Source organism: Accipiter gentilis, chromosome 18 (genome assembly GCF_929443795.1).
Source record: "Accipiter gentilis chromosome 18, bAccGen1.1, whole genome shotgun sequence".
Classification (NCBI taxonomy): Eukaryota; Metazoa; Chordata; class Aves; order Accipitriformes; family Accipitridae; genus Astur; species Astur gentilis.
Genome location: NC_064897.1, coordinates 18,547,729 through 18,572,265, shown reverse-complemented (window position 1 = coordinate 18,572,265; position 24,537 = coordinate 18,547,729). Strand labels below are relative to the sequence as shown.

Below are 24,537 nucleotides of genomic sequence, written 5' to 3'. Positions count from 1 at the left end.
CAATTTCAGGGACATTTCCCATTATCAAAGCAGGAAAAAAGAATCTAACCATCTGCAACCACAGCAACTAGGTCCCTTTCTCCTCCGCACTAAACATCTGCTCAGATCACACTGACTTTTTGCAGACAGATACTCTGTTTGCTAGGGATATTTCTAGCAAAGCCTGGATACGAAGAAACGCCAAAGCAGAAGCCTGAGCACAGAACATAGGTGGTCAAGAATTTTACTAGGGGAAATCATTGCAAAAGCTGGCACTAGGGTCCATAGGATGTGTGTCTAAACACCTCAGAACATTAAATTCAGCTCTTACCTGCATGAGTTGCTGCTTCAGCTTCTGTATTTCCGATATGTTGAGCTCACTGAAGAGGTCAGAGACAGGGTGCAGAGATTCTCCTTTCCTACCCGTGGGAGTTCGGTAGTCACCGTTGAGTTTCACAAGAGGCCCGTGGATATGTCCATTCATTTTGTCATCATTGTTGGGCTCGCCCCCGTCCTCTGCAAACTTCAATCCATCTACTGATATATTAATATGGTTATTATACATACTGTCATTGAGGTTGATATACTGGGAGAGTTCCTTCCTCAGATTGTTCTTTTGCTCCCTTTCATTTTTTAAAGTTTCCAGGGCTTCCTCCAGCTGATGCTCAGCAATCTCCTTCAGCCGGATGGCATCTTCTAGCTGACTATTAAGCAACACTGTCTCCTCCTCAAATCGTTTAATCTCATGCTTTAAGCCTTCATATTCAACCTGAATTAGACAAGACAAAGAACATTCATAATACTAAAACTTGAGTCATGAAAACCTGCCATTTATCAGCCCTATTGAAATAGGTGTTACAGAAACTATAGTTTGAAATACCAGACATTGCCTGCGGCTGCAGAGAACTGGCTGCGCAGAAAATGCAAGTGGAGCTCGCTCTGTTAAATACTCCACTGCTCACTTGTTCAGCATGTGAGAATCAAGAAATGTAACACCTTTTCCTGAGTAGCTTATGAGGACAAATAACGTATTTCACGGAAAGAAGGCTGTTTAGTAGCAGATGTCCTCGTAACCCTAGATTTGTGATGAATTACCATAAGCAATGTTTGTATATCACGGTATGTATAGATCTCAGGTGAATATAGTCCGATTTATTAATTGCAAGTGTTCTGAAGATGACTTCCTATCTAAATTCTTACCAGATGTAAAGTCACTCGGGCATAGACACTCTCAAGTATCTTGGTGTCTTAGTAGTTTTCAAAAATATGGATGGTAGAAGAGCCTCAACTCTCTTCTCTGTGTCAAACAAGACTCTCCATTATTCAAGAAGCATTTAATTTTAAAAATCAAACAGCAAACTATTCATACAATCAGTTTAAACTCTAAGATGCCCCAAATTGTTCGAGATTTTTAAACTACCAGAAAAACGTAGTAACCAGCTCATTCAGCCACGCGGTCCAGAACTGCACGTAGGGATGCCATTCCGGAGCACTCGGCAACCTGTTGCTCCGACAGCGTTCTCTGAAGTGTGTCCCAGTGACCTAAGTGCAGCCTTGCCAGGCTTGGAGGGACTTGCTGGTCTTTCTCCTTCTCAGAGGGCAGGCTTCCTGCCCTACACCAAGGTGCAGTATTTTATCGAAGTATTTATAGGCATTGTGGGCTGAGGAAAACAACAGCTGCTTCTCTCTTCCCTAAAGGCAGCTCCCGCTGCCTTTATGCAGTCCTCTCTATTGCCCCTAACAAGAAGGAAAGCCTAGGAAAACCCAGTCTAGCTCAAAACCAGTTGCTCGGCAATATCTAGACAGTGCAGCAGATCTCCACCGCAGAATGCCTTCCCTTGCTGGCCGTCCTCATCTTCCTTTTCACTGTTGGAAAATCCCACAGCAATGAAAAGGAAGAGCTTTGTAAAGATCCATATCCATGCTTGATGAACTCTCCTGTTAAAAACGGTCACGCTTTGATTTTTTAATTTAATCTTAATCATGTTACTCATCTACCTTTTCATTTCTAAATGCAAAAAAACCCCCCATATCAGGTGAAATAATTTAATAGCTTGGTGAAAGAGAAAAAGAAATACTGAATTTTCATGCTTCCATAAAAAAAAAAAATTTTTGCAGTTGAGGCTTTTATAACTCAAACACATTACTATCTGCAGTTTTAAAGCACTGTCTAGAATACTTTTTTATTTGACATATATAGACATTTAAACAAAATGTAACAAGGTTCTGGTGAAAACAGAAATATCCACTATTCCTACTGGAGTAGAATATTTATCAACCTGTCAAAAGTCTTGTATTCATAAACATTTGGAAAGGCAAACTTAAAAACTGAAGCACTAATCTTCAAACCCAGAAAATGGAAACATATCAAACAACAATGAAAGTTCCAAAGTCATACTGGGATTCTTAAACAGAAAAGGAAAATCTGTTATATTTTCAAATCTACATTTAGGAACTTGATCTCTTTTCTGGCTGGAGGGACAGGTCCATCTGAAAAATTATGAAATCCAATCAAGTAGCTATGTTTATAACTTAAGGACATGAAAAGAAAAAACCAACCCTTTTTCAATTTTAAATCCATACGAAAACCAAAGGTCTACATTATCTATATGGTAACCATCTCATAGATTCTTGCTTACAAAAGCTACAAAAAAAGCCCAACCCAGATAATGACAGTTTAGCGCTAAGACTTGTAACATATGGGTTTGTAAATTAAAGTATAAAATGCTCTTGAAATTTTACCTTGTAGATCAAAGTTATTGTAGGAATCACAAGTGCATGGATATGTGATGCAAAATGTCTCATTTTTAAAGCCATTCAAAATGTGGCAATGCTTTTTCTCTCCACAGACTGCTGGCATTTGGTTTCATTAAGAATGAAATATTATGACAAATATAAACACTTGCAAACATATTTTCTTCTGGGGGAAACTAGGACAGTCCATAAAGGGGTCTGTAATTTCCTGATAGTGTGAAAATGCCTCCTATGAGGTTGGCGAGGAAAAAAATCTGTGCCTCAAAGGGATAATTTGCTGCCTTGGTAAATAACTCTGACACAAGGATGATCTGCTATAAATTCAGTTTCGGGAATGTGAAAGTCTAGGCATCTTCATAAATAAGGAAACTATGTACTCACTTCTACTATCTGCATATTCCCTGCAGCACAGCTCCTTTGTTTTAAATGTTTCAATTGCATTTGTGCTAGAGCAGTAAAAGAGCGGTAAAAGATAGCTGAAATAGTACTGCATACACCTGCAGGAATAAGGCAGCTTTGTCACCAGGCTGCCATTAGAAACTGTGACAAGTCTTGGCCATTTGATAAAAGCCCCAGCTGAAGCAGGCAGTAGGTTGGGATGTAAACCAGGGGCTGCAACACAGCGCCGTTACCATCTGCTAGCAGTTACCGAAACGGCGTCCTGGAGTGCAACCTTACGCTGGTCTGGACAGTGTCTAAAAGCCAGAAAGCGTCACACCGCCCAACCCGGATACTTAAATATTGATCACGGCAAGATAACTCTTCTGACATGCGAACAAATCTCTCTTGTTCAATTTAAAGGGCAACCGTGCTCTTGACTGCTTCCTCAGCAGTATGTACATCCAGCAGCAAAGGAAGCTGTGCTTTTGTGCGGGGGTGAACAGACCCCACGACTGCTCGCCTCTGGACGCAGTAGGCTGTTGTTTATGCTGGTTCCTCGGGGTGCATTCAGCACTGCAGTGACAACTACAGTGTGCTGGTTTGTCATCAGCTGCAAATTGCTGCAACAGGGAGAACACAACAGACAAACTAGGAACTTAAGACATCCCTTCACCTACTTTTGAAGCTTGCTACACTTGCGGGTTAGCATGGCTGAGAAGAGAGCAACACTGGTACAGGAAAACCCACAGAGCAGGGAAAAAAAGGAGAATGCGGAGAAGATTATTTCCCCTTTTATCCACGTCAGAAGAGGAAAGGACATGCAGGAAACAGAGGGCTGAACTCTGCTGCTGGGCGTCTAGTTCAATGTGCAGGGAGGAAGGAGAGGAAAAGCAGGAAGCGAAAAATGCAGTTCTACCTATTTTCATAATTCCTCTGCTATTACAAAGTTCTGCAACGAAATACTCCACCAGGATTTTCCTAAAACTGAGGTAAGGGCCTCCCCATGCATCAAAAATGGCCAATAACACTGTTTCAGAATAAGCGTTTAGCAAAAACCCAACTGAAAAAGACATACAAAGAAACTCCTATCAAAGTGGTCTGCGGGATCACATTATGGAAATTGGAGATAAATGGTGTCATTTTTCAGCATAGCGCCTTGAATCTTTAGATGCTTACTTGATTCTGTTTCAGTGTGGACACCAGTTTCTGTAAAGTGATGTTTTCTTCTTCAAGCTCGGTGTAGTCCTGTAGCAGTCTCGCCTCTCGAAACTTGTACTCTCGAATTTCGTCTTTCATTCGTATCCTCTGTAGTTCCACCATTTCGTTATTCTGATGAGAGAAAATGCAAGTACATTACCATTCATACATGGCCGCTATAACGATGAACACTGCCTTTAGAAAAGGTCGAACAAAAAATTAATCCTCAAATAGAAATGATTTAACAGTGCAAATCAAAACAGCATCACCTTTTAATCTGATGCCAAGCTGTAATTTCAGGTGTGTGCTGGCAGTGCACAAATGACAACATCTGATAAGGAGGCTTGATTAAAACAGTTTCAAGATTAGGTGCTTATTGAAGCAGAAAATCTGGCAAGGCTTTATCATCTCATTAGTTTTATTGCCCTATGATAACACTTGGATTTACATAAAATTATCACCTGCTTTCCACTGAAGGATGCTTTCTACATCCATACAGACAAGCAATGAGTAATGGCATCTGTTCTGGAAAGACATCTGCTACCGAGCAAGGCGCACTCCCATGTTCGTATCCGCAGGCATTAGAGAGGCACACGGTAGGCAGGGGGGACCCGCCGGGCAGGCGGCTGTAAAGTGCTCATCAAAAACCTGACAAATGCAGCGCTGTGCTGAGCGGGATTACACCCTGCAAGTCTGAGAACACACGAGGTCACCACTTTTATTTTCCCATTAGCATATACGGTTCCCAGACAGCTTACGAGAGAGGTCACGAGGGATCAGTTTCACGAAAAATTGCTTCCATCAGATTCCAGCTCTGACTGAGTTTGACATCAAGGGTCAGGTTAGTCTGGAAAGACTCTGCTGACATAACCCCGATGTAAAATGCACTACGGGAAGATGGAGTTAACACACAGCTGGAAGAGAACAGTGACCGACACCGTCGGTAGGAGCAACCTCCCCCTCTACTTTGAAGAGAAGCCTACGTTTTCGTGATTAATAGGAATAGGCATAATCAGTCACATCATCTCCTTGCGTGCAGGAGGAACCCGAGCACTGCCGCACCAGCTGGTGGAGGGAAGCACTACTGCGACTTTAATGATGGGGCAGAGCCCCCTCGCTGCTGGGGTGTCAGAAAGGGCACACCTGGGGAGCAGTAATGGGTTTCTGTAAAAGATTCCAGTGTGGAGGGAGGGCAGCCACTGACAGCTACCTGCAAATAGTCAAATGTTTAAGAAAACATTACAGTAGGAATTGTAGTCGGGGAGCTTTAAATAGATCAATCTCTACAACTCACCCTCTGGTACATAAGGGACAAACCCCCATATTCTGAATTGAGGGTAAACAGAACTTTGCTTAGCACCTAGGGCAAAATAAACAGTTATAAACCCCTGAAAAATAACATTGCAAAACATGAAAGAAAAAAAAAAAAAGTTGATGTAAGAGTTACAGAAGCACTTTTTAAAATGAAGGCTTTTTGTGAAAGAAAAATAAAATCCATCACCTTCCCCCTCCTGACAGCTAATTATGAAGAAATAAAGACCCTACGTGATTTTTTTTAACTGAAGGCATGCCTTTGGTTTAAAAGATCCCCAGTGGCAGAAGAGTCACAGAGCACTAGATAAAAGTAACACTCTGCAAATATTCCTACATCCATCGTTGCCTAATAAACTTCTGAGATCGTTTCCTGATAAACTTCTGAGTGAACTGTAGGAATGGCACAGCAGATGATTTCAGGAGGTGAAGGCATTTTATACCTCAGGGCTGCCTTTATACACTTTGTTTCTGTCAGGACATTGTCAGCTGTGGCGGTTATTGACACTTGCTAGGTGTGGGTATACGTGCGAGTCTGAGGCAGGACGTGGACAACACCAAACGCACGAGTCCGCTGTGCCAAGTATAATTAAGCTACTCGGCAACTCTCCCGCTGTTTGGAGGACGATGAGGCCAGGGAATGAATAGCAACCGGCACACAGTCACACTGCTGGTTGAAAGGAAGGCCTCTCCAAAAAGGGAGGAAGAAAGAAGGTGGCCAGAGATGCAGGACCTGAGCAAATCATTTTTACTGAATCCTGATATATTATTTCCCTGAGAGAGTACAAGGCACACTACTTTGAAAAAGCCTCTCATTAACTCTGTACGGTCGGAGTACTCCTTTCTATTTCCTATTACTGCTAACAGCAAAAGAAAACGTGAGCTGTCATCTTGGAGTGCACCACGAATTTCTTTAAGACGACAGAAACCACATTTCTTCACCACTTGTAACTGCTCCTTCTCCCATGTAATCTCAGAGGCATAAACAGCAGCATTCATAGCACTTCTCCTCCTCCTCTTACACACCCAGAAACTCCCTCTGCAGAGGAACCTCTACTCCTCATCACTCACGGCATTTGGTCACGGCAGCGGCAGTATGGAAAGGGAAGACTCGCCAGTCGGAGCATCCCACCCGCCGCGCTCCCCATGGCCAGGGCCCAGGCCTCCGCTGGAAGCAACCCCACTGCCCTGCCACGGGGCCAAAACAAACTCAGCACGTTAGACAACACGGTATCACCTTTTCAAAGTGACGCAATATGTGCGTTTTGTCACTGCAGGCACCCTGGCATTTTTCTCCATGCTCCCAGATCCCTCACTCTTATTTACAAACATCTGCATGATGCTGGCAAATGTCCAGCTGCAAAGCACTCTAGTGCTTTCGCTGCTTCCTATAAAAGGGGATGCTGCCACGTTACAAGGCAATACCCTGGCGTTAATTGAGGTTTATGAGTGAGTAGCCACAGGACGTGCTGGAGGGCTGTTCTGTTTTCCTTCATATGAGATCTTGACGTCTTCTGTGGAAGTGAACTAATCTCCAACCTATTTAAAAAAAATCATGCTGAGGTTATTCTTTGTTACTGTCAGTACGCAGGATATATTTGTTTCCATCAAATGCTCTGATTAAATACAGTATCTTCTCACAACTCCCTATTGTTTCTTTGACCTATTTTAAATACCTATTTCTTAAGCAGATAATACACAATTATAGAAGATAGAACTTGCTGTATAGGTACAGTGGCAGTAAGCAGCAAATTTTTTATTTGGCCGTTGCATCAGTCCTCTTCCGAGGTGCCTTGGACTTGTATGAAAACAGTATGAGAGGATTTAAAACACAAGGCAAAAGGAGTCTGTCAGCAGGGCAGTTATCTATATGAGCCACTAGAGGACAACATAACCCAAATTATTAGTAAAATAATTTGTAGTTAAAATTTACTGGTAATCAAGCACTGAACATGCAACTTGCAGGATAGAGCAATAAAGCCAGATGCTTTTACTAGGGCACTGCCTCAGGACTTCATAAGTTTCCGGAGAGGATTCCCCTATGGACTAACTACTGGATCTGTAAAAACAAAATTAATCCAAGAGGTGGAGCTAATGATACACAACCAATGTTTTAAAGGCTGTAAATTATTTTCAGTCCCAGTCACCAGCTGAATATGGTGCAACGGTTTTAATGGATTGGTGCCAAAGAAGAAGGAAAGGCCTTTCTGTGAAACTATAGAAAACAACAGAGTCCTTGTCAGCATTGCATCTAATTATATGTGAGCACTAATTGTGGAAGACGTCAGTCACATAGCATGTCTAATGAACCTACACATAATGGAACAGATGATGAGAAATGAAAAACAGAAGGCTTAGTTGAGATAAAGTCTGTTCAGGTCACCTATCCACTAGTACTCAGACATATTTTCAGACTTGCCGTATATGAAAAGTGAAAGACAACTCTAGGTTTTACAGCGGCAAGGACCGTACCTGTATAGTACAACCATCACTTCAATTCTTATAGGTCTCTGAGCCTCAGCGGACTATAAATACTAAATACTAAACTTCTGCACTTCTTACCAAAATTCAATGCAATATATATGAATATATTATTCATTTTTGATTCTGTATAGACTTTTAAAATGCTGTATTCCATATGCTACCTACAGACCATGTTGTATTAATTGTGTATGTAGATACATTGTAATACACAGTGTAATATCAAATAATTGCAAGTAAGAAACTATTTTAAAATGAAAGAATGGAAATGTCTGATGTTGAAAACGATGAGAAGGAACTATGAAAAAATATATGATTCCCTCGGGGTCATTTTTATGTCAATCCCCAATGTTGCCCAAGGAAGCCACTTGTGTCCTATCAATGTACCTAAGGTAAGCAAACTGGGCAAGGGACAATGACCTGAAGTTGGGTATTCTCATCTCCGAGGGGAGAAGTGAGCCCTAGTGGCTCTTGATTTCCTGAACTGTGGACCCTTCTTGGAAATTGGTGGTGTTCTGAGGCTTTCTTCTTAAAGTGAATGCAGTTCCATTAACTATTTTGGTTCTCCCCTATCTTGAAGCACATAAAGGACATTATTTCTGGGTTTTGTCTACTGGGTTTTGTCCCAAACAAAAATGAGGAAATGGTATTCGGGCTTTTTCCCTACATTTTTTCAGACAAATTTTCATTAAAAGATTTCAGGTCCTTACTGCAGTAAAAGATACTATTTTTCACACTGAAAAACAGCCTTATAATCAGAAATTAATTACCTGCCCCAAACTACCCTGACTAAATCACCACTTATCTGTTGGAATATGAAAGCTGTACCATGATGCTGTGCATAACTCTCTAACTTTCATAATTCATGAATAAGAGAACAATGGAAAATATATATACCTCCAATTTAATGGCATTGTATTATAGCTGATGCAGTATAAAATCCCGTTCGATCTGATGACAGTTTTATTGCACTAGCAGTAAATTGAATGTAATAGAAAGTTTATGCTCAGACTAATATCCATGATCTCATGTGTCTGTTGACAAGTCTTACTGTAAATTTGTATGTCATGTTTACTTTACTCTGCAGAGGAAAATAAAAGGTGTATTTTTTATGAAGATAAATAATAGGCACATCACAGAAAATACAGTTTAACTGGGGCTCAAATTTAAATACAAACACACTAACTTCACATGGGGAAGCACCACCAGCACAGCTTTGGCCAAAACCAGGTTTGGGGCTTCCTTCAGGATCATTCCGTCACAAAATTAACCCCACTTATAAATAATTTTGGCTTATTTTTAAATATATTGTTTGCATCTTCTTGGCAACATGCAAGTATAAGTAAATTCCTGAGAAATGAATGAGGAAAAAATAACCAAACCCTAAAGTATCTTTGATTCATTACTTTTAGAATACACAGATATACCCTTAGAAACTTTAAAGCCCAATTATATATCCTCTTTAGAAGCCTCTAATGTGAGTTATTGGTACATTTTTGTTTCCATAAACAATGGAAAAATCTAATTCTGCATCATACAAAGAGAATTCTTGTCACCAGCACGATGTAGCAGGACACCAGGACACCACTGGAAAGCTACCCCTCCTCCTTTCTACTGATGGAAGAATCCAGAGAGAAAAATAGTACAAGGTAAAGAGCCAAAAAGAGACCTGCCATGCCAGAGAGGAGGCAGCCAGGGAGCACTGCAGAAATACCCAGCTTGCCCCAGCAGGTCCTGATTTTTAATTCTGAAGAGATAAGGGAAGTTGAGAGAAGAGAGAACGAAAGGGGGAATAGAAGAGCAAGGAACACTTTATTTTATTTACCATCAACTATTTTAAGTCCCCAGAGAAGATCCTCCAGAATAGTCTTAAATTTTCCCTCTCTCATATACAGGAATACTCACCTTGAACTGAAAGAATGAAATTTTCCATGTTTCCAGACATATTAAAAACCATAATGGGATTTTGTGGATGATTTAGTGTGACCCTTTTGCAGCATTTGCAGCCCAATCCTCCCGATTCATAGATGTAGATATCTGGCTAAGCAGGGACAGAATATCTCTTGCAGAACCATCTTTGCTTCCCTTTCAATACACAAATATCTCTGTATCCCAAAATAAATTACTTCAATGATTGTTTTTCCTCCTTGTTAAAAGTCTGCATCCTACTTTTTAATTTGAATTTATCTGATCTTATCCTTCAAAAAGTTTCATTCAGGTAGCATTATTATTAGAGCTCATGATATCGTATCCGATCTAGCCAGCTGTATTGGCATACCACTTTAAGAGCACAAATGCAGCTCCCATTGTCCAAAACCAGAAACCACTAACTTTTGAAGCGATGTACAATTCTGACATTCCTTAGCTTTTGATGTATCATTCATTGTCTCAAAACAAGAAAAAAAGCAGACATGCTACTGCGCACAAGATATTTTTGAAAATACATCTGTAGAATAACATAAGTACCTATAATCTTTCTCTTCCATGGATTTACTTACAGAATGACAGCACTATCAAAGACAAGGAAGAAAGCCATATATTTGTTAGCTACAGCACATTGAATAGAAGCCAGATCAAGATAATGTACGTTTCAAGTTCCTTCAGCAGGAACAGCTCTTAAATAAAGCATTTACAATACATCTAATAATTTCATTATCTGAAATGCTCAATGCATTTAATTGGAATCACTAAATCTAAAGTAGTAAGGTGAATTTCTATCAAGGGCAATTAAATGGCCCATTTATGTAGTTATCACAGTTTGAAACCCATAATATTTAATGTTGTAAATCCTGCTACATATAAATCCCTACAAAATATCTGTTTTATTGACTTTTATATATAAGTATATATAAAAAGATAGAACTAAGGAATGTTCTGGTTGCTTAGGTATTTAATTTTCCTACTGAGTATCATGGTCACATAATATTACAATGGCTTCTTTATAAACTGATATAAACTACAAATCTCTAATCATACATATTTATCTGAAAAATAATGTTTTGTTTTGACTGCATTTATAGCAATTAATGCATTAATTATATTCAATTATATATGATATATTAATTATAATTAATTAACATTAGCACCCTGTAACAAACACTGCTGTAATATTCCTAATTCCTTCAAAGGCAAAGAAACTTTACTGAACTAAACTATATTAAAACAGTGTGAGAGGAAATTCAGACTCCAGGGTTATAGCCTAGTTCAGTTAATATGATCCTTCTGCATATCTGCAGGATGACATCATACGTTAACATACGATAACTGCAAATAGCAAAATATCAATTGGCTGGAAAAAGTTTTGCCGTGAGAAAGACAGTGTGGAGGTCATTTTGTTTAAACTTAAAACTCTGCTACTCATCTGTCTCCTGCAGCTCTAGTAGCATTAAACATTTCTGAGAAGAGGGAGGATTTATTTCTAAATACCACGCTGACTGGGTAAAAGAAAGATGACGACATACCTGAGCCTTGGAGCAGGCAGATAACAACATCTCGGAAATGCAGCGCTCTCCACAAAGAGTCTTTCCTGAGTCCATTCGGGCCTATATGTCTCCAGGTACCGATGGACAAAACCACGTCCACCCAGGGGCCAGCCGCCGCCTAAAGGCCACTCCCACTCCCGCTTACAGAATCATACAGTCGTTTAGGTTGGAAAAGACCCTTAAGAACATCGAGTCCAACCATAAACCTAACGCTGCCACGTCCACCACTAACCCATATCCCTAAGCACCACATCTACGTGGCTTTTAAATACCTCCAGGGATGGTCACTCCACCACTTCCCTGGGCAGCCTGTTCCAGTGCTTGATAATCCTTTTGGTGAAGAATTTTTTCCTAATGTCCCATCTAAACCTCCCCTGCCGCAGCTTGAGGCCATCTCCTCTCATCCTATCTCCAGCCACCTGACAGAAGAGACCAGCACCCACCTCGCTCCAACCTCCTTTCAGGCAGCTGTAGAGAGCGATCAGGTCTCCCCTCAGCCTCCTCTTCTCCAGGCTAAACAGCCCCAGCTCCCTCAGCAGCTCCTCAGGATTCTTGTGCTCTGGACCCTCCACCAGGTTCCTCCACGCCGCGTTGCTGCTGCCGTCCACCCAGCCCCTTTGCTGTGGGAGCAGGACGGGCTCCCCCGGGACCCCTGCGCTCTGGTCAGGGTGAAGAGCACGGGGCAGAGGGGCGCAGCCAGGTGTGGACAGGGCACTACCTCTTCACAGCACGCTTTACCTGAATTATTTTGCCGCATCCTCATTATCCCCACTGCACTGAACAGTGCCTGAGTAACAAACGCTCAAGTCTGCACTCTCTGAAGCAGGGCTGTTGCCCACTCTACATCACTGATTATCCCACGGCTGACTGGGTACTATTATAAAGATACCAAACCCAAATTGCTCTTGCCAGATTAGCTCAGAGAAAAGAAGAAAAAAAAAAAAAATGGAGGGGGGATCTGGGGCATTTTGGCCTGAGTGGTAATTTTTTTTTTTTTTTTATTACAACCTTTCCTATGAAGGTTGTCTCTTTCTAACCACAACTGAAGAAGCCAACAGCAGTGATTCTACATGACAATGCCTCAAGGCAGGCTTTTTGATGGAGGAGCCACACAGGCCTTTTCAAGCTCATCAAGAAACCAAGAGCTGGTTTTAAAGCCTAACTGATCGCTTGGGAGAGGCATCTGCCAGTTATACGTATCTCTTTGAGAGGCCATCTGTCAGGTGCAAAGTGCCAAATTTCCTTCTAGGCCCAAAGGGGCACCCGCTAACCAACAAAAGAGAAGTTGTGCTCACAGGGTGTGGGTCTGTGATCAGTTTAAGCTCAGCAGCATCACAGCTGCTGCTCCCAGGTCCTGACCCTCCCTTGGGCCAGCGCCAGCTTTCACATCACCAGCCAGATCAGGGGCAGCAAGCCACCCCAGAAAACAAACAAACAAAAAGTTACTTTTAATGGTATTTAAACTCCCTGACACCGCTGACAGCGTGGACACGCTGGTGCTAGCAGGAGGTAGGGAATAGCAAGACGTGCCATTTCTATTTTTGAGATGCTTGCTGCTCAGCAACATCTAGATGATCTACTCCAAGTACTAGAGGGGGAAACCCAGCCCCATCGATGTAAATTGTAAAATTTATATAGCCTTCAGCAGGACTAAGATTTCACTATATGCACTGAAATGCTGCGGAACAGGGAGCAGTAAAGTGAAATTCTGAGAATAGAAAAGAAGAAAGAGAAAAGACACCAAAGCACCTAAATAAGAGGGGTGAGCGTGAGTATTTTAGGACCCATTATGTTTGGTTGGTATGGAAAAATATGTCTCTGTTTATCGACTGCTTGCTTTTGCATTGCTTTCTGCTGTCTAACTTTTGATGTCAGGATGATTTCAGAGCTCCCTGTGGTAACTCGTCTCTGAGCGTGCCAGGCAGTGACTCCATTCTCCTGATAGCATATGTCCACACGTTCTGTATGGTACGTCTAAGTATTTTTATAGTTTTAATATTTTGTACAAGCCATGGAAACTGGTTTGCTGCTAGATGACGGTAAAAGTGAGATTTGGTAAATAATTATTAGAAATCTTATACTAAGGCTACGATTGAAACAATAGACAAAAGCGTAGCCAAGCAATTAACTAGCAAAGGTAGTTACTCATAAGCTTTACAGTTCTTTGCTCTTATGACTGGATGTTCCTGTACATTAGATAAGAACAATATTGAAACCAACCATATGTGACTGAAACCATGTTAAGCTCCAAGATCAAAGAATAAAGACTTCAAGGTCAGCAAACAGAATTTCAAATGGGTCAGTGGTCACAAAAGCAGCCCTTCGACTCAAATGAAATCTTCATTGCGCATGGACAGATGTAGGCAGCACTATGATAACCAGATACAATATTTTTTATGTATATGTATACTAATCTGATTAATATGTAATTAGGTATTCCATAGAACCTGTTTGCACTGAGGCTGTGGCATGCACACTAAGTGGAATTATCCCCTGTGCGTCCAGCGCTGCAATAAAAATGCCCGCTCTCTAAAACTCCAAAACAAATCGTAGAGAGTATTCCTTTACAGACCATGAATTTTGGTGTCGCTTCCAGGCATGGAGCTACGCTCCTTGTAAGCTTTCCATTCCCCATGGCAACTGCCTCCCCTCCTTAGGACTCAGAGCTATTTTAATTACAGCTCGCTGCTAGCTCAATCCTACATTCCTTATACTCCTTCTATCAGTAATCAAGCCGCGCTGTCGAGGGATGCACGTGCCAGGCCAGGGATCTCAGCTCAGCTTCACCATCCGGCGCCGCATTACAATACTACCCGAGCGCTGGTTTTTCAATCTGCACGCTGAACCGATCTTCGGTCCTGTAAATACAGGCTAGAAGTTGCAACGCCGATGTCTGTGAGCAAGTGCCTCTGCCTTCTCCTGCTGTGGGAGGACTGTGCTGCGGAGCCGTGTTAGAGCTGAGGGAACTGAGAGCATGTCGACACACAGACCCCGGGCTGGGCAGCAGCTCTCATAAATCTGGTCCTCAGGACAGTGCAGCTAAATTAGTAGGGGGCCGAGTTCAAATTAATCAGACGTGCAATTAATCCCTGTCCTCAGCTCATAAAAGATCATAAAAATAATAGAAAAATGGATCTCAAAGGGGCCCCGTGGCAGCAGCTAGTCCATTCGTCTTTCCCAGGATAGAGGTAACTACCCCTATGCCAATCCTGGAACCTCCCTAATCTCTCCTTAAACACTTCCACTGACAGATCCCATCACCTTTCCCAGAAACCCGTTTCCTGACTTCACTTTTGCCTTTGTCAGAAACTGCTTTTGAATGTCTCATCTGAACGCGAGTCTTTCACACTGCAATTGGAAAACAGTACTTCTTCTAGCCATAAAAGGCAGAAAAACAAATACACCTATTTCTCTCTGCAGGAGTCTTCCATTTACCCACCCTACTCATCTTCAACCACCTCTCTCTCCTCTACAAACAGAAAAGCACCTGAGAGGTGAGAATCCCATGTAGCTCCTGCCACAGAGCAAAGGGGAAAAAGGAGACCTCGGTTAACACTCCGCGTTCCCTCTAGCACCTGGGTCCTCACAGTGGACTGAGAGAAGAAATATATTGAAAGAAACAAAGAAGAAACCATTAGTATTTTTTAGAAAATAGCGTGAATAAATAGCTAGAGGATACAAGGAAAGCATTCACAGGTACGAATCTATTTCAAGAAGTCATCTGCTGGGACATTCTCTATTCTCCTCCTCGGCTGCAGAGAAGCTGTGAGAGCTCAGCATCAAAGCAGCTCTGTAAGCCCATGCTCATAGCAGAGCTTCCCTTGTCAAAATTATTCTTGCAGATTGCCAGCTGCAGAGGTGTTTAAAAGCTCTTTGTGAATCTGCGCCCACCCAATGACAACAGACTATTTCAAGTTCCACTTGAAAAATATCAATGTGGTAAAAAAAGTTGCTAAGAAAGGAGGAGCAACAAGAAAGTTAAACATCAGTAATTCTTCTCCAGAAGGACAGAGGCATGGCATCTGTGCCACAAACACAAAATGTTATCATGTGGCCAATTCTGTCATTATTAAGAGAGAGTATTTCCTCAAAGTCAGGAGTAATTTCAATAACTGAAATCCATGTAACATTACCCATCTGCTGCAAAAAGCAGCACGGCATTCTGCGGCTTATTTGACCTTGTGTGCAGAACACCCACCCACCCCTGCTTATTCTTCTGTGGCATGAGCAGAAACATCAATTCAGAAACAGGAATTGTTTAATATTAAAAAGATGAAAATGGCTTGATGACTAATGCCTTTTTTTCCTCAAAGACTTAGCATTTTTATTTTAGGTAATATATTTGACTGACTTAGGTGGCAAATATAGCCAAAGATAAGTACATCACCTGTCTGAAAACTACACCCCCTAGGACTGAATTTTACACATAATTTTTATTCATTACAGCACACGTGGTGATTCATGAATATGAATGCCTACATAGAAGATTTGAGAAAATAAACTGCACTAAAGGTTACCTGAATTTATTGATATGGACAGCGAAAACATCTGTCCTCAGAAAGTGTCTCTAACATTGTAGTACTCTGTTCAATATAAATTGGTTTGAAACCTGATCTTGGCTTTTATAATCTGCCCTTTCCTTTATTTTAATACAGACTGCATATTTCACAGATTTACTTTATATGTGTGTGTATATATATATATATTACCATCAACAGTAGTAATTTTTACTTTAACAGTTTTCTCCCTTGTCCTTAAAAGGCTGAGGAAACAAGTTTCTCATTGCTTGGCACGCGGGTCAGAAATACAAATGTAATACATGCCATAAGAACACAGTGCAAGGGCTGACTATCAATGCTGTAACTCTCACAAAGATTATTCAAGCATGTTGCTCCTGGCAGCACAGCCTTAGAATTGAATTATTCTTTTGGAAATTGAATAAACACTGAATATTATTCACTGCCTGCAATGCAACAAAACAGGAAAAAAATGCCATCAGATGCCATATTTACTCAGGGAGTAAAATATTAGTCATGTTCTGGGATTGTTTGACTTTGGATATTAAAATGATGCTTAAATCTATTTTTTTCTATTCTTTTGTATTCCCCTTTAAAAACACTGCTGTTTTCCTTTCAACATTTGTTTCCACCGGACTTCCATCCTGCTCATGATGGGTGTTGGTCTGATAACAGGAGCCTTCTGCTGAAACGGATTATTGAATTATTAATAAGGTACAGTTAAAAGAACTGAACTTGGAACGCTCACAAAAAACTTAAACCAGCCTTTTATTTACCTAAAGAAAATATTCACTAAAGCACCGATAATTTTCTATAAACACCCTGTGGCACGAGGAGGACAGTATCTCGTGGCAAGTACCAAGAGATTTCGGTGATCGTTAAAGTGCCCATGAGCAAAGGGGCTCGGCAGCTCTTGGAGCTGGGCTGCAAAGTCCCAGGTTCAGCAAGAGAGGGAAGCAGTTTCCTCGTCCTTGCTGATGTTGTGCTGCTTAAAGACTTTGATAAACAAAGAACTACCCTTTTTCCAGATTTATGCAAATCCAGAACAACATGCCCACGTGACAAGTAGAGTGGAAAACATTTTTTTCAAAGACATGTTCGCCTAAGCCTTACCTATCTCAATATCAGTGTTTCCAAATTCTGAACCCAGCCTTCACTCCAGCCCTCGAGCCTGCCAGCCTGGCCAGCCCTGGCAGGTTTGGCTGCCGGGGGGAGATGCCGGCAGCGTTACAGCCTCCCCATCTAGCCCTCGGCAGCGACCCCCCCGAGTGCAAGCGCACCCATGGATAACGTTGGAGTGCTGGACTGTAAACCTCCAGCCACCGGTAAGAAACTTAGGTGACAGTGAAGGATTGCAGTCCAAAGTCTTAGTTGCTCCCTTTGCTTTCTAACATCCCAGCAGGCCACTGCTGATTGATAGCTCATCCTCTCTTTGCTTTTTTCTGACTGACTTTTGATATAAAATATAAGAAAACACTAGAGGATGGCTCCAAGCTCATTACAGTATTCTTAACTTTCCTCTGAGTTTTTTAAGTACTCAACCAAGACCTTGATTTAACGTCATTACTAATGTAATCCAATATCAGTTTCAGCAAATAACTAAATGCAAGTTTTTCACTTATTCTGTTTTATGCCCAATGGCTCGATAGAGCACAACTGAATTCAGTTATACACTGCAAAAAAAAGTACAGCAGAATAATCAACCTAGTAAAACAACAGCTGTCCTCAGGGAGGAAAAAACCATCACACTTGAACTGGGTCAGAATTCAGACAAGCAACGGGAATAAGATGAGATTTATGCACTCCCTTCGTTAATTGATCAATGTATTCCATGTCATATACCCACACAGTTGTGGACCTTTCACAGGTTTTTCATGTTTGGAACATTGCTACCGGTGTCTGTTGGGAAGATGATCCAGACTGCTAACAATTCCTTGGGCTCTTTATTATACTGAGGCTTAGTTCACCCAGCTTCTCAACCAGAGAATCAACCTTGCATCTTCCTGATCTTGTGTGCCTACATACAAATATATATATATGGGACAGGGGATATGCATCGCATCTACATACTTGCACCATGCTCTTTGTGCAGTATAACGTAGGATGTTGCCAAATACAGTGGTGGAATGGGGAGGGGGAAAAAAAAAAAAGGCAAACAAAACTTCTGGTGTAACCACAACTTTTGGCAATGCACACCCCTGTCAGAGGCTGCACACTTGTTTAGTGGTCTCTGCCTTTCACCTCTGATCACATGGAAGTTTCTGTGGCACAGGTAATTTTTCTTGAACTTGTACAGAGTACAAGTACCTCTTGTGAAAGACTGGAGCCATAAGCAGGAAAAACGAACCCTGCAGCCACATCTGTCTGTTCTTTGCTCTCATCCTGCATCCACTGATGAAGGCTCCTTATGATCGAGGGGCCAAACTGCCCCATTATATGATCCCAGTATATGACATAAAAGTGCTACCCATTTTGGTGTTCCAGAGTATGGCAGGCATTACTTTGCAGCAGTTTGGTATCTGCTGCAGGAATGGCGTAGCTGCAGCAAGCACAGGGAAGAGAGCTGAGCCACTTTAGGAAAAAAACCTTCCCCACAACGCATCAGCAATGTTAACGGTGTGGGAAGTACTAAGTCAAAATCCCAGGGTTTCCATAAAGTATGGATTCCTTTCTAGGTGCAATCCAAAGCCTCAAGTTAAAGTTAAAAAAATCTATTTCTGGCCTCGGTCCTGAGAAAGTAGGAACCATCGCTTTCCCTGTGGACCTGACCAGCTATCATCACTAAATGGGAAGCTTTTGGAGACAGCTCTCACATAGCAATAAAAGGATGACTAAGACATCAGCCTCTGAATCTTAAATGTTTTCTCCCCACACTCCTGGGCTCCTCAGAGATCATGCTAGTTGAGTTTCAGGAGCATCAAGACAGAACTCAGATGTACTCTGTTTTTAGCCTAGCACACTATGGTATCACAACTCCGTCTTCTAACAGGGCCTTTTTTTGCTTGCTCTTAGAATTAAATGTAGCATAAAGATTTTCCTCAGTCAGCCTCATTAAGGGACTGGAGCCGCTGTAGCACTGTTCTTACAGACTGATGTTTGACCCTGACCAAGCTGGTGTTTTATTTAGGGACTGCTTTTCTCAGTAAACTACCTACTTAGGAGTGGGCATGATAGTTTCCCGACAGAGGAGACAGATTTCAAACAAAACCAAACATTCCTGTTCCAAACAGGCTTTCATTTTCTTTCTTCTCATTCCCTTGGAGAAGTGTTTGGGTAACCCAGAGAAAGCCCAGTGAATCTTTTAAAAACATTTTACTCTAATGTAAACACTGTACTGAAAGCTTCTCCTGCCCTGACTTGTTCTATACCCAGCAATAAAAACATCCCACCCTACCTAATAACAGCAACAATTCAATTTTTTCTCTCCTCTACCATATGTGGTCCTTTTTTGCCCCACTGAAGACTGCCAAAATGTTTCTTTCTTCTGCCCCTCCAATCCTTACTTCTTACTCCCCATTTCTTCAACAAAAGGCATGAGTGTGCTGAATTGCAACAAATACTAATTTCTCTCAAATACCTGTCATTTCAGTTAAACAGGGGTTAATGAAAGACATATAAATGTGATGTATAATAGCTAAACTCAAAATGGCAAGAAAATAAAAAAGATTGCTAATCTTGCAGGCTGCTCATTTGCCAAACTTCATCAACAAAGTGCATTAGTACCTCAGGGATGACAAATGTTTTAAGCTGTTTATTTATTAGCTAAAAAAGAAGATGGTATCATACCGCTATGACAAAAATCAGAAACAGAAAACAACAGCAGCAGTCTACGCCACTGTGCTATCTGTCTTTTGGGCAGACAGACTGGTTTATAATACCATTTTCTGCTGAAGCTTTATGAACCTTAGGATAACTTCTGGCAATCAAAGTCTTTTTTTTTTTTTTTTTTTTTCCTCTGTTTTTTTTAACCAAAATTTTCTCTCAAGTTCCCCCTTCATTTTAAGACCATATTCTCATATTGATGGGAAAAACCTAATTAAGAAAAAAAAAAAAACCAACAAACCAACAAAACCAAACCAAATCATAATTTTGAAAAAGAAAACCCAACTGTCAATAAAATAGTTGTGATATTCTTGGCTCTCCACTTGGCAGAAGGAGAGGCTGGGGAACCACAGTGGACACAAATTTTTCTCTCCACAGTGCAGACCCCCCTAGGTGACAATGCATATTTTAACATATATTAGCTACTGTATGTTAATGAGCCCATAATAAAAGCATACCATGGAGAAAGTCAGTCATAATATCCTTGCATGTTGCGTGGCTGAGTTCGGCCTCATCAGGGGTCACCAATGTAACTTGCTAGCACGAGGATTTTAACACTTACCAGATAACACCTGAGAAAATACTTCTTTTCTTTCTTCTATGTTTAACAAGGCCCTGAATGTTTTCTTGAAATGAAGGGTAGTAAGTAAAGCTTGACTAATCACAGCTGAATCTTATTTTTTTCCAACCACACAATTACCTTCACACTTTTTACTTTGGTGTAATGGACTGCAGTAAGAGATTCCCTATGCAATGAGCTCTAGCATCAGCCCCTTTCTCTGCTACAGAAATCCTGACTCTGATCCAAACCCAGGGTAATCAGGGGAAGAATATGGATAGGAAACTTTAAAACACCTTCGGTTTGGTGAGCTTTGAATAGGATCCCGCGTTTCTGGCAAGTGTGGGACGGGCAGGGGTAGGTAAGGCAGCAGCAGACCGCAAAGCATATGCCAGCCTGTGGCACAGCTATTTTCTTGCAGTGGCCTTGAGGTGAAGCACCATCTCTCCGCCAGGCTCTGTGCCAAGACCAAAGGCTGCCCCTCTCCCAGCCCAGGGGACCAGCTCGGAGATGGAGCTCCTTCTGACTGGACCCTATGTGTCATCACGCCGTTACCGGTGCTGATGGTGCATTGCACTGATAAGGAGAACAGTCAAGGCTCTGGATAAAGCTCAGTACGGCTCTTTAAAAACACTGAAATGCCACAGTACTTGCTTCAGACAGGAACTCTGCTTTGTTTTCAAAGGTGAAAGGGGACTGCTTTATATAAGGCAGTCTCCATTAATATGGGCTTTCACGGCAGAACAAAAGCCAATGATGCAATTTTTTCTGCTTAGAATCTCAATTAGAAACTTGGATTTAGCAGCAGTACACAGCTTTGAGAGCAACTGAGAAATGCGGAGTTGATGCAGAAGAAGGGATTTCTAAAAGTGAAAAAAATCTTTCTTTGAAGAGAAAGCAAGTTATAGTACCCTAAATTTAATAGCAAACCAAAAAGGATGGTAGGTTCTTCAAATACTCAATCAGGGAAAATGATAGTATTTTCTATGCTTAAGCACACAAAACAGATGTGAAAGACAGCTGCTATGTGACAGAGTCTGGGTCTTCTTTTGCACGATATAAAGAAGAACCCAACAGATTCATACTAGCATTGTTAAAAGCTCTTGAATATCAGAAGCACTGTAGAAAAAATTACAATATTTGAACCTTGGGTAAGGAAAACTACATTTCAGTTAGTGCTGCAGATACTCAAATCCCAGGAATTTGAGCTTCAGGATGCAACACAAACTTCCCCCATCATCTTGCATAGGTCACCAAGCGTCAGAGGAACAAAACAATGCAAGAGGGCAGCCAGTTATTAAAAACTGGGATCTCAGCCTCTGTGCTTCAACTTCCCCACTAGGGGAAAAAACTCATCTACTTATAAAAAATTTGTAAAAATTATTGACCTTAAGAACTTAGAGCAGTTAAAACGCAGTGCAAAAAATTGATTACCAGGTAAAACAATACATGCATTTATATAAAGAGGTAGGAAATTTGTAAAACATGTCTTGGTTTAAAAAAAAAAAATTATTGCAAACATAATTTTTTTTCATAGTATTTTATCTTTTGTATGAATAAGATTAATGTGTGCTATAGGAACAGGCTGGTTAAATTATCTCACCAAGTACGCAGGGAGCTGAACAGATGGCAGCACCACTGAGGTAGCAACAGGAATTACTAGTCCTCGCTTATCCAGATGATCTTTATCATTTCCATAACATTAGAAAATGACTCACCTATGAAATATAATGTTCTGAGGATGAGGCAGAAAATTTACTTTTTTTTCCCCCTGGAATGGAAGATTATGGACTGTCTAGACATCAGCATTATACTGTTAGTAGTTCTAAAACAAAATCACATACAGAGATATCCTATTTCTGGTAATTTGTAGGCTTTCTTTTTTAAAGACCACTTCCTGATAGAGAATGTTTATTCAGAATGTACGTGAACTACATGCAGTCTGCTGGTAGCTGCTTCAGGTTATTTTGTTTCTTTGTAGGCAAGATTTATTTTATTTTTTTTTATATAAGATCATCTTGAACTACACATACACCTTTATCTTGCCCATAAGAAGACTGGTTTAGAGCATGATTAGTGTGCCCAGCCAAAACATGCATGACAGCATTTATAGGGAGTCAATCTTTTACCTGCAGAGGGCAAGCCACGGTTGGTTTTGGGCACTTTCGAATTTATACAGCCGTACAAAACATATGGAGAGAAAAAAATACCTTGGTCATAGTGAGAAACAAAGCTTCCTTCTTCCTGCTCATTTATCCCATCCTGCCATATGTTCCAAAGCAAAGGAGAAAGGTCGTAATTACAGGAGTTACTGGAGTACTTCCCTACCTACAAAGCACAGCAGAGCCTTTTCAGAAAAAGAATTGGTTTTATCACTATTTTCATTAACAGCTAGAGCTCACAAATGAGTTTTTAAGTGCAGCATTGCACACTGAGGCTGAGAAAATTAGCTCAGTAGTACTGAATGGAATAGAGCAGTGCGGAGTCTGTGTTTAGGGTTTGTCTGGGTTGTTGGTTTTTTTTTTTCCTTTGAATTAGTGTGCCACTATGCAAATGGTTAAAAAGAAGAATTTAGCAATTTTTAGTAGCAATTTGTGAACAATGAGGCAAATATATACTAGATATAGTTCAGCTGAGGTCAACAGTAATGCATTAGGGATTAACTTCGGCCAAGGTCTGTAAACATACTATACAGACAAACAGGTCTTTGATGCCTCTTGATATCTAGATGAGACCAGTTCTAGGAAAAAAAGAAAAAAGAAAAAAAAAAAAAAAAGAAAAAAGGCAAGAAAAAAAGAAAAAGCACAGCACTTAAGGTCTCAGAAACTTATCCCTCACATAAGCAATTGAAAAGAGCAAGTCAAATTAGGCCACAGACTGGAACAGAGCTTCTGAAGTCTGATCTGGCACCAAGTAAGATGCTTCCTGTAGCCGGCTGTCTGCACCTTACAGAAAAAAAGCCTCCCAGGGTAACTCTTGCAGTGTAAGAAGGTTGGAAATGTTCTCTGTGTTGCAGAACTTTATTCCAATGCAAATCTTGCATTCGTTTTTTTCACAATAACTATGAGATTGAATGTCCTTGAATCAGGGCAAGTGCACAAAGCTGAGGGATGGTGATTTTTCTATGATGGCATAGTGCTGGAGGGTATTGCCACTGCATTCCCTGAATCTTGTAAGGGATTTCTTAACTTAGTTGAAGATGCAATACATGCCTGGGTTTGCCTTCAGGCTACTTTTACACTGAAGATAGTTGAAATGCATGTGTCTGGCCTGAGTAAGGCACAAAATTATTATAAGGCTACAAAATATACTGAAAGTCAATAATGCACAGGTGAGAAAGGAATAGAGTCCTCCTGGGAGGTGATGCACAGAAAAGATGTTTGAGTACACAAGAGAAGACACATCTGCAGTTCTCCCTTTACTCAGAAACAAGAGTGAGATCTGCAAGAGCCATTTCCTGGCTGAAAAAAACCGCTGGTGGTATCAGCTCTGAACGTTTGTTGCCTTATTAGCTCTTCTTGAAACACAAAACACCAATCCTACTCACCTTATACAGCAGTGATCTCGGCAAACAAACAAAAGCCTACCAACCCATCAATCCAGAGACAAGCACGCTCGTACAAGGCCCAGATATGACCCCTTAATGTTCGTTATCTTAATCAGGGAAGATGCTCTATTAGTGCTTTGGTTGTTCTTTCATATCCATGTCAAGGAAAGCTTTATTTACTTCTGTCGATATCGTACATATATTTGTGAGTCATTCGAGATCTCTTGTAAGGACGTAATTATTGTTACTGTTCTGGTTGTATTGTTTTTTGCTGTATTACTGTTGGTTGTTCTTATTGTATCTATTGCTCTGTCTCCTATTGTTCTTGCTTTATTGTCATTTGTTGCCTTGCTGTTTGACTATTGATTCTTCAATAAAACTACCCCTGGTACTCCTGCTCTGTTACCCTGGCCCTGGAAAGGTTGGGAGAGTAAGCTGGAACTCGTATTCATGACGTGTCACATCAAGCCAAATTTTAAAGACAAAATATGAATTGGAATTGACAAA

General features: G+C 41.0%; 1 protein-coding gene across 6 annotated transcripts in view; it reads right to left on the bottom strand.

The window, feature by feature from the left end:
* Window positions 1-24,537, bottom strand: part of BICD1 (BICD cargo adaptor 1) — a 176,608-nt gene that overhangs the window by 45,053 nt on the left and 107,018 nt on the right. For all 6 annotated transcript variants that reach the window (XM_049822525.1, XM_049822531.1, XM_049822526.1 and 3 more), the window contains exons 3-4: window positions 4,291-4,443; window positions 311-748 (exon numbers count right to left, since the gene is read on the bottom strand). In XM_049822525.1, the coding sequence (XP_049678482.1) occupies window positions 311-748; window positions 4,291-4,443 (591 nt within the window). The remainder of the gene's footprint in view (window positions 1-310; window positions 749-4,290; window positions 4,444-24,537) is intronic.